At 42.6% G+C, this 11,172-nt stretch overlaps 1 protein-coding gene across 1 annotated transcript; it reads right to left on the bottom strand.

Annotated features, from left to right (window-relative positions):
- Positions 1-545: 545 nt before the first annotated feature.
- Positions 546-9,343, bottom strand: GTF3C6 (general transcription factor IIIC subunit 6). The gene is made up of 6 exons (XM_061990496.1): positions 8,808-9,343; positions 7,539-7,619; positions 5,334-5,397; positions 4,716-4,760; positions 3,914-4,024; positions 546-2,714 (listed from the first exon to the last, which is right to left on the bottom strand). Exons 1-6 carry the CDS (start codon positions 8,862-8,864, stop codon positions 2,422-2,424), a joined length of 651 nt encoding a protein of 216 aa, XP_061846480.1. The 5' UTR covers positions 8,865-9,343; the 3' UTR covers positions 546-2,421.
- Between the last annotated feature and the right edge of the window lie 1,829 nt (positions 9,344-11,172).

The raw sequence follows: 11,172 nt of genomic DNA, 5'->3' as shown, positions 1-11,172 counted from the left end.
AATCACATGTCACTGTGTCACGGGTTTCTGTGGAGCTGTTTCTGGTAATGGGGAAGGGACTGTAAGGATGGCTTCTCTAAGAAGTTGCTTGAAACTCTGCCTGGCTCTGAGTCAGACCCACTTCTGGGGCTGACCCAATGAAGTGCCTTCATAATCACATTTTAAGAAGCAGCAGCACCTTCCCCGTTACCAGAAACAGCTCCACATGAAAGCATGACACATACTGCCACAATGTGCAAAGAGCAAGCACCTACATCAGACATGGCAAAGAACTATTTGGATGCTCCAGGGCCCAGCACAGAGATGTGGACAATATGCAATAACCAGACGAGGATGATTACATTATCATACTTACCACAAAACCCCCTTTTTACTACCCCCCCCCCCCCTCTATTTTGAACTGTACTTGAAATAATCCATTTATTTGGCTTTTTGGGGCAAGTAAAGAGTGAGCATAGTTACAAAACACAGGGCTAATAACAATAGAAAAAAATCAAAATAGGTTTAACATTATAAATGACATTTAATATTTAAACCCCCCACTATTATGAAGGTACTCATAGTTTATTATATACACAATATGTTAAAAAAACCTCCATTCAATTTCCAGATCAACTAGAACAAACAGCTTTGGTATACTACTGACAGAAAAGGCTGAAAGAGGTCAGAAACCCATTCTGCTAGACTATTACTTAATCGTAAAAAAGATTTACATGTACACAGGGACAGATGCAGCAATTGGTTAACAACAGAGCTGCTACGCTGTCACACTGACAAGGAACAACCTGTGAGAAGCAGCTCTCTTGCATGCAGCAGAAGCTATGACAGCGAGCACTTTGCTGCCATGGGCCACCCGGTGTCTAGCAGGAGGTTCAGCTGCCAGCAAGTGCAGCCCAACGCCAATGATGCTTTCCCCTAGAGTGCTACTTGTACCAGTCCATAATATTCCCAAGATCCGTATTCCAGTTACAATTATGCTCTACCAGCATCACATAAAACAGGTCTGAGCAATGCTTTCCGACTTCCATAGCTGCAGTTAAATCTAGAGAGAAGGCTCAGTGGTCTCCCTGGCACCTGAAGGGCAGACGCTACCACGTGAAAGATTTGTATTTGGAACATGTTCCCTTCCTCACTTCACTCTTCTTGCTTCATGTTGCTTTTATGCAGAAAAATGGAAGAGTGGGATTGCTGGTTTGATACTGTTGTTCTGTTTTGATGACTTATCTTTACTGACCCTGCACTACAAACACTGTGGGTAATTTTCTTCTCTGGTCATCATTAATTCTCTGATCATTATTGTTATGCTGGAATTAATTAGGCGTTCCCATCCTCCCAGCAATGTTGCAGTTAAACTGTTTTAAGGGAGGTAGGAAGGAAGAAAGTGTTTTATGGTTAAACAAACACTGTGCTTTCAAACCCATTATCACGACTGTAACACGTGCACAGTATTGCATACGAAGTTGGGGATGACAAGAGGGGTATGACAAGAAAAGTGACACAGCAGTACGTATCATCAACCCATGGACCAACTAGTGGCCACGACACAGTCACATGGATCAGTTTGGGAACCACAGGCTCTCAGGCTTAAAAACCTTCAGAAAAATGGCAAAGAGCAGAGCCAAGAAGTTTACAGGGATGGGGGCAACAACAGACAGAACATGACTACCTTTTGTATAAAACATGTTATACTCTATTAAAAAAAAAAGGGGGGGGAAGAAAGAGTGACAGACACCTCTTTAAGACCTAGAATTCAGTTGTTGACTAGTCCACGAGGATTTTCAAGACTTGACTTGGCAAAGCCCTGAGCAACTTGGCCTGGATTCAGTGTTGACCCTATTTTAAGTGGGAAGCCAGACAACAGACCCCCTAAAGTCCCTTCCCACATGAAGGATTTCCAAAATCCAAAAGGACAAAGAACACAACAGAAAATCCAAACTAGGCAATATGACAAGTAATCAAACAAATAATAATGCCACACTTGCTCAAATTTTTCTTTCAGTAACTGCAGCACAAGAACAGACATAGTATGCAGTTGAATATGACACACAAGGTGAAGGCATACTTGAACAGTTCAGGACTTGATTTGAAACAATGATTTGGGATTTTTCCATGTCACAAAATGCCCAGACTGTACAACAACATTCTTCTAAGGTAGGGGTTTTTTTAAAATAATGTAACAATTTCCTCTTCTTCAGTTTTGAGGTAGAGATACACACATTTCCAATCAGCATTCAAAAGAAACCGCTTTAGCCCTCCCTGCTACAATCCAAACATAAAAGCAATGCACAAGAACACAATGTCCATTTTCCCGCGCTTAGTTGCTCGGATGAACTGGAAATCATGCCGTGGCCTATAAAAGCTGGCATTGAACATTTGGCCCATGAACTGTATGAAGAAATCCTGAACAGATCAGAGCTGTTATCATACAGTGGCATCGTCTAAGGCAGCACTTCCAGGAGAATCCTCTGCCCCAGAAGCAGGGCTGTCAGGCAGAGGAATAGAGGCATCTATTTCCAAGCTGTACTGCTTCTCCAGATCACAATTCACATCAGAATTTCCTCCACCACTCACCTCTCCCTCTGACTCTTCAGTCAATTTCTCTTGGGTCTGAGCTGACTCCTCAGAATCGTCTTTTTCACGCAGGAAGCTGCAAATCGTGTTAGGCCTGCTGTAGGAAAAATCCCTGTCCTTGATCTGTAACCACTCCACTCCACCTGATGCAAAGAAAGAAAATTTATACTCGTGGCAAAAGGAATTAACAGTGGGGTATTTTTCTTGGTCTAAGCACACTGTTACTAAGGCTGAGGCTGATCAACATTTATGTAAAAGCATCACTTCAGATAGAAAGACACCTTTTAGGAATTTGGACTGGTTTTTGTGGTGAGTCTCAGCATGTGGCTTAAACCATTCATTTTCCTTGAAAAGTATGGCTACAAACTACAGGAAGGCATTTAAGAAATCAAGAGCAGCTTAGAATGAAGTGGGAGACAAAATTATTAGTAATGAAAAGCAGGAATGACAAATACAGAACTGTGCTATGATCACATCAGAAGTACTGTATCCTGCACAACTCATACTGTAAAACTAGAAAATAGAAACAGTTGGTGAAAGTTAGCTCTACATGGGAAGAGACTTTAAAACAATCAAGAAAACCCACCAAAAATGCAACAAAAAAACCCCTAGAGAGTAGAATTCTACTTAGAGGAGACAGCTCAGTGAGGGCAGATGTTTGTAAAAGTGTACTGGAAAAACTAAATAGAATACTGACAATGAATACTACTATATACAGTGGGATACTCAATATCTGACTATGTAGAAGCACAGAGTTCCATACCGAAAACACAACACTGAAATAAAGCAAACATATGAGCACTGACTTCTGCCTATGGAATAAAAATCAATGTGAATTGTCTGCTAGGCGTGTCTTTCTAAGTAAGTTCAATTCACTTAGAAGAAACTGTAAATTCAGCAAGAACAACTCAGCTATTACAGCTGAGTACATACACCATGGAACTTCTTACTAAGGGTTTATAGATTTGCAACAACTGCAAAGACTCAGAAAGTCATTAGAAAAAGCAACAAAAAAAAATTTTGGATTGAAAAATTGGAAAAAAAAACCCAATAATCAACATAGAACTACTAAACCATGCCTCTGATTTCAGAGCTAGTGCCAAAGCTTTTGCTCTTATGCTCTTCTGTAGGAATCTCCTACTAGCTGGAGGTAGCACTGGCCGTAGGGAATCTCTCTTTTTCTCTGTGTTTTGTATTTCTGTATTTAAATATTTACATTTGCTGCCTAAAGAAGAAAATTCCTCTAACTTCCTGTATGCTCTTGAATCGAACACTTAATTAAGGCTGACACTCCTAAGCATAAGCCATCCATGTCCCTATGCATAAAAGCAGAGGCACTAACCAACATTCTCTTCTCCTTCTTTTTTTTCCGTCAAAAGTGTCCGTGTCATGTTCAGCTTCTTCGTTGTGTGGCACTTGTATTTCAGCTGTACTTTTTGGTTGCCTTCTGCATCTACCATGAAGAGAGGAGAAAAGACAATACCTAAATCCCAATCATTATGGCAAATTCCACCACCAACTGAAACAAGGTACGTCCTCTACTCTGCCCTGGTGAGGCCTCACTAGGAGTCTTGTGTCCAGTTCTGGGCTCCTCAGCTCAAGAGGGACAGGGAACTTCTGGAGAGAGCCCAGCACAGGGCCACCAAGATGATCAGGGGATTGGAACATCTTCCTTATGAGGAAAGGCTGCGGGAACTGGGGCTGTTTAGTCTGGAGAAGAGGAGATTGAGGGGGGGGATCTCATTAATATTTACAAATATCCAAATGGTGGATGTCAGGAGGTTGGGGCATCACTTTTTTCTGTTGTATCCAGTGACAGGACAAGGGGTAATGGGATAAAGCTGGAACACAAAAAGTTCCTTTTAAACATAAGGGAAAACTATTTCACTGTTCAGGTGTGAGAGCCCTGGCACAGGCTGCCCAGGGAGGGTGTGGAGTCTCCTTCCTTGGAGGTTTTCAAAACCTGCCTGGACACATTCCTGTGCAAACTGATCTAGGTGGACCTGCTTTAGCAGGGGGATTGGACTAGATGATCTCTAAGGGTCCCTTCCAACCCCTACCATTCTAAATTCTAAAAAAATTCTAAACTCTTTTTAAGCTCCCAGGCCACCACAACAAACGGGACATCAAACCACAACAATTACCATGTTCTATGTTTTCTTCAAAAACCACACAGGTTCCCAAGGCATCTATGGAAAACAAAATGAGAAAGTCTTAAAAAGACTAATTTACACCAGCTGTAGATACTGCACCCACTGGCACAGCTCTGGGTATGTTCCAACTTCCAGCCCCTCGCAGGGGTCTGGCATTTGATAACTACACTGCCAATTTGGGAACAGACGGGAGCATCATGACTGTTGGAAGTCACTACAAGGGATCGTTCCAGATCATTTTCTTCCAGGCCGATATTGTCACTGTCAGGCAGATGGGAGAACCACAGATTGCAATACATACCAGTCCTGCTTACATAGGAGATTTTATGGCATTTTATGTCCCACATTTTTCCTCTACAGAAATACGAGCTGGTGCACCCCAGAATCAGCTTCCAGGCACATTTCCCAGGAATTCACATGGATGGATGGCTAATTTAGCCATCACCTCTGACTGGTGCTGCTCTATTATACGGTGTTGCGCAAACACCACACAGAACTTCAGCACCTCACAGGACCACATTCTCCGTTTGCAAAGCAATTCACTGATGTTAAGAAAGCCCCTTGGGTCACATAAAAAAGGAGACATCGTATCCACATCATTTTTCCTACCTTCATATTCTCCTGCAAATACGTATCTGTCCACTTGTAAAATGGGCCTCTCTGTCTCTATTCCCTAGAAAAAGAGGAATAAAATTGCACATGTATCAGGTCTCTTTTAGCTCAGGCAAATTTTTTACTGTAAGACCAGAGAAGACAGATATAGCAGAATCCAGGTTGAAAACATAGTTGAAAAAACCCCCAACGTAAAGGTAATAACGTAAGTATTCCATAACACGGTGAACATGAAATAAAGGATTTCTTTTGGTACTAAAGGAATAGGTTCCAGACTGCAAAGCTTTCTGAAAGTGTCAGCTTCACATGAAGAAAAGTACATCTTTAAAACAAATGTTATTTCCTCTAGGAAATTAATTTAACCTCTGTTTTAAATTAGGTAATAAAAATATATGTATTAGTACGAGTTGAAACATGCTATTTATTTTTTTAAACAAGAAGTAGAAGAGTAAGGCAGCAGTTCTGTTGGCTCCTTCCCTTCCTCTACAGTGCAGCTTATCCAAATATACAATCTAGAATGTCATTATTCTTAATATATCTAGAAATTCTGTTTGATAAGAAAGAATGCCTGAACAGAATGCACTAATTAAGGCAAAAATGTCTTTTCATAGTACATCATGAACATCAATATTGTTTTTGTATGAAGACAGGCACACGCTAAAAGTTTTGAATGTGAGGCACTATGTGGTAAATTGCATAAAACACAGAACATCATCACACAGGTTAACAGGAATTTATACAATTTTCCTCTCATACTTTTAAACAACAGAAGCATCCAAGATCAGCAAGATTTACGCTCTGGGATTCTTTTTCTGCTGCATAAGTTAGAGGACATCAATAGCTAATGTACAGAACATTTAGGGGCTTTTATGGGGTTTTTTCATTATGTATTTTGGGTTTTTTTTGGTTTTTAAAATCAATTTTTAAAATGAACACATAAGTACCAGACAAAAGCATTAAGGCTTTTAATATTCAAAAACTTTATTTCTTTATCCCATTTGCATTCTTTTTTGGACTATGAAAAAATAGAGACTGTCTTCCCCTTCTATGACCAGCATAACAGAAAACTTGCTAAACAGAATAACAGAAAGCATAATTGTTTACTAGAGCTTTAACAACATTTGTGAGATACGAAAAAAACTCAGATAGATTATCCCTCACTAGATGGATACACTCCACTCTGTGGAGTGAACGCAGCTACACCTGGACACAAGTAGAACACAGCATCCAATAGATCCTTATAACTTTTTCTAGTAACATTACAAGAGAATCTCAGAGCACAAAATATAAAAGAATCCCATTAACACTAAGAAAGGATGAGTAGTCCTTCAGCCACCAGTAACGAATCACTCGTGTAATACATTTCAAGCAACTTAGGTTAGATCCAGAAAGCAAACCATCTTATAAAAGCATATCCATCCAGTGAGGGATAATTTATTAATTTAGACTGTAATTCTGCATTTGAGATTTTCAAAAACTGACTTTACCACCTCACATACATTTTGATTGGTGTCACGTGGAGATGTTTTCTTCCCTCTTTTCAGTCTATAATAAAGGTCTAGTTTCATAAAGTATTTGCAGATCAGTAGTATTTGCCCTATCTATACAGCTCACTAGTCCACGTAGGTCTTGAAAGGCACATAAAATCTGTCCCAAGCAGAGGAAGTGATTAAACAACTCAGAAGGACAGGTAAGCCTGATTCATACATGAACCTCATGGTGAAGCAAACAACATCCAACGCCATCTACTAAATGCTTAATAACCAGTTATCCTTAACATTTACAGCATGTGAACTTGCCATGCATAAAAAACCATTGCAAATACAGTGCTATTCAGGAAGATTTTGGCTTTACCTGTAACTCATTTTCAAGTTAAGAAGTGTGCTTAATTTTTTTTTTTTTAAGTAAAATAAATAATTAAAAAAAGAACTTAAAATCTTGAAATCGGAAGGATAATGGTTCTATCTTATAAATACTTCTGAAAATATTTCCTTATATTTACACAATACTATATTCAAAGACCATCTGCTATTTCTGAAAGAGCCCACAACATGCAGCCAAATATGGCAAAGACAGTGTGCCTAATTGTCTATCAAGTATTTGATCTAAATGTCACTGCCTTCAAGGAATTTAGACACATCCTCAGTCCCTTGTTCATACGTGTACAGACCTACGCCTTTCCACTGTGAAGTAATCACTCACCAGAATCTTGCATTTGTTCTCACATTTTTCTAAGAAGTCTGAATCAATAATTCCCGATAGTTCCACCATGACCAGTTGCTCCTACAAGACAAGTTTATAGTTGGCATCCGTAAAACTCAGGAAAAATAAGCCCCCTCTCTTCACCAAAACCCAACAGACAATACAAACCAAAATGAACAAATACCCAGACCTTCAGAAAAAACAGATCCCAAATATGACTTACTCCACATTTTATCTAGAGAAAATGGCAGACAGATATTGCAGTACTTGGGAGGAAATGCAGTGACCCATTACTCCATCAGACACATATTTCATACCTGAATTTCCTGGCCTTTTCTTCCTAGCTAGAGAGGGAGAGCTTTTTTCACCCTTGAAATGTGTGTCACGGTTTATGAAATGCAACAGTCTGACCAGTTACATATTCATACATCTTTACATTGCATACATCTTTCCAAAGCTTTAGTGCCAAAAATGAGACACCACAGCAAGAGATTACACTAAGCAATGTGTCGCTTGAAATGGCAGTTTTTGATTCTTTATCACTTATTGCTTTGAAATGAATTACTGTCTGCAGTTCCTCACAATTTTGGGGTGAAGAAAATGCAAAACCAAACCAAAACAAATAGCCACCTTGTAAAGTCTTTTATTGGAGGAAAACTTTTCAAGAATCACCATCTACGAACGATCTATGACAAGGCATAATAACAGAAGCGTGCCTTTGTATTTTCGGATGTTACGGAGATAGGAAGCAACTGGAACAGCGCTTTCTGACAGAAAAACCCACAAGAAGAACAGCCAACGCCACACGGCTCCCGGGACACGAGCTAGGGACACGAGCCACACGGGGTGTGAAGCAGCCGGCAGGCCCAGGGGAACGCGCTGGCCCTGTGCCCGCCCCTTCCGCCAGCCCGCCGCGGCGGGCCCCGCACGTGGCTCTCCACACGCCTCCGGCCTGCCCTGCGGACCCTCCTCCGAGCCGCAGGACCGCGGGCACCGGCTCGCCGAAGGCCTCACAGAGATACAGATAGAGAATAACAGCCACCTCCTCCGCCACTGAGCACTCAGAGCCTGCGGTGCATGGCCCTGAGAGCCCACATGAGTTCGGGCGCAGGAGGGCAGGCAGCCCAACCCGGCCCGCTTAGCACCGGCAAGGGAAGAGAACGCCGGGTTGGGTCCAGAAGCGAGACACGCCCCGAGGGGGGCTGGCCTGCCCGGGCAGCGTCCCCTTCCTCTCGCGCCGTTCCGTGAAACGGGAGCGCGTCCTCATACCTCTACCTCCTCTTCCTCCTCTGTATCGTCTTTCCTTTCGCTGTCTGCCGCCGCCATGTCGCCGCCGCACGCCCCGCTTCCCTCCTCGCCTCAGCGCGCACCACGTGGGGCCGGCGCCGCCATCTTAGAGGGCTCCCCCGTCCCTGCGCCCAGCAGGGGGCGAGAGCGAGGCGCGCGCCTCAGCCGCCGGGGAGTGGGGGACGTGGGGGTGCGCGGTGCGCGGTGCGCGAGACCCCGGGGGAGCTCGGTTAGGGAGGAGCCTGAGGGCAACGTGGGTGTCCACAGCGGTAAAACCCGCGGTGAGCTGTGGGAGGGATGATCAGCGGCAAGGGGAGGAGAGGAGGAGGGGCAGCCCAAGGAGGTAGGCTGAGGCCGGGGAGGGGAGCTGCGCGAAGAAGCCGCTCCGGGGGCCTCAGCAGCCCTGTTTCAAATGGATGTCGTGTCGTTGCCTCTGCCCCGGCTGCCTGTTGCGAGCCGTGCTGACCCCGCTGCCGCCCGGATCCAACAACTCTGACGGTTTCCACAGAGCTGGCGCTGCGCTAGGGCGGAGTCATGCCGCGGTGCTCAGCCCACACTTGCCGGTTGGACCGAGCGCATCATCCCCGCTGTGCAGAGACCTGGCTTCCCTCTAGCTCCCAGGAGCTCGTCTCTGCGCCTATGCCACTCGTTTCTCTTCTGCGCTCGCCATGAGCATTGCCAAACTCTCCTTCAGTGGAAGAAAGGAAAACGGCTTTGCTTTGTGCGCGGTTGAATCGTGTTTGCTGTTTTGACGTCGTTTGCCTGACGCTTTCTGGTTATCTTGTCAGATTCGAACACACTCCTGTCAGATTTACACCTGGCAAGGATTTCTGAGATAACGTGTTAGTTTATTTCTTTGTAAGTGCGGGATGTGGCACTCTATAATCCCCCCACTGGTTTTGGCAATGTAGTTCTCCCTTGTTTTCCTACTATATGCTGTATTTCTGATTTTATACCAAAAGTATCTTCCTCCTCATTGTGTCTAAGTCATTAATTAAAGCGTTAAATAAAAACTGATCCCAAGGGAGTTTGCTGTAGATTTTCTTGCAGCCTGTATTTAACCTCCATAAGAGAAACGTAAACGTCAGCGTAGCACCATATCGAAGTGTTATGTGCAGGTATGTGTGATCTCTTTTTTTCCTAGACAAATTGCTCATCTTAAACATGTGAAGTTTAGCAGAAGTTTTCTTTGGGAAGCCAGCATTAGGCTTCACCTCGTTTTCTACTAAGCTTCATGTTTTCAATTGCTCTTTTCTTAGAGCGCGTTTTGGAATGTTGCATCCTGCTGTGCTAAGAACAGCCTATAAATTTGGATGACTTCTAAATACAGAAAAAAGTGCTGGGGGCGTGTTACTTTTTTTTTTGTCAGGCAAATTGCAAAGCCTTGAATTTTGGCTGCAAGAGATAATAGCCTTGGAAAAGATGTTTGATGTATTGTAGGTGTTAATTATTGGATATTTAAAAATAATAGTTTGTATCATGTGCTTAGTGTGAGCTCCTGTAGTTAACGGTTATAGAAGATAACATAAGTGTTTGAGTATCTGATCTCATGTTCTGCCACTAGAAGGAGATAGATAAATAAAATTATACTTAAGCAGCTTGTTCAGTGTTTCTGATAAAGGTTTTTAACGAGCTTTTTAAGCTTTTAAAGCTGTGTGTAAATGTTGGTAACTCTGTGTTGTGGATCCTCCTCTGTCTAACGTGATACATAATAGTTCTTAAGTACTGGTTTCTATTCATTAAATCGTTATATTTGGCAATTACATTTTTGTACCCAGTCTTCCTGCTTTTGTTGGTTTTTGTGAAGATCATCTGAAGAAAGCAGAACAAACTCTTTATTCTGATTATATATTATAAAAGTAATTGTCATAACTGACAGCGGTTCTGTAATGTTACATTAGTACCATCATTTTCTTTTTATAGATGGGAGGAGGTGAAGTGACTTAGATAAAACCACAGAAAGCCCATACAAGAACATAAATGTGTGCCAGATCAGCCTGTGCAAGTCATAGAGCGGCATGAACCGCTGATGAAGGAGCCAGCATGTCTGTTTGCTTTTATACCACCATAAGTGTCATGTAGTACCCTGGGTCATCTCGGCCTTCAAGCTGGCAGGAATCAGGGAGTGCAGTTGGATGACGGGAAATTTTTGGAGCATTAGTGCCAAATGTATTTTAAAATACATTGTCAGGCTAAACTTGCCATGTGCATTAGTGGTTTGCCTTGTTCTTTGTATCCTGACAAGAGTGTTCAAGCAACTCACCTCTTAAAAGAGGCTCTCCTCAGAGGCTGACAGGGAGGCTGAGCTGTGTGATGAGATAAATATGGAAATAACACGTTTTGAGGA

The sequence above is a fragment of the Colius striatus genome, chromosome 2 (assembly GCF_028858725.1).
Source record: "Colius striatus isolate bColStr4 chromosome 2, bColStr4.1.hap1, whole genome shotgun sequence".
In the NCBI taxonomy this organism is placed as follows: domain Eukaryota; kingdom Metazoa; phylum Chordata; class Aves; order Coliiformes; family Coliidae; genus Colius; species Colius striatus.
Note: the sequence above shows the minus strand (reverse complement) of the source record. Positions and strands in the feature narration are given on the sequence as shown.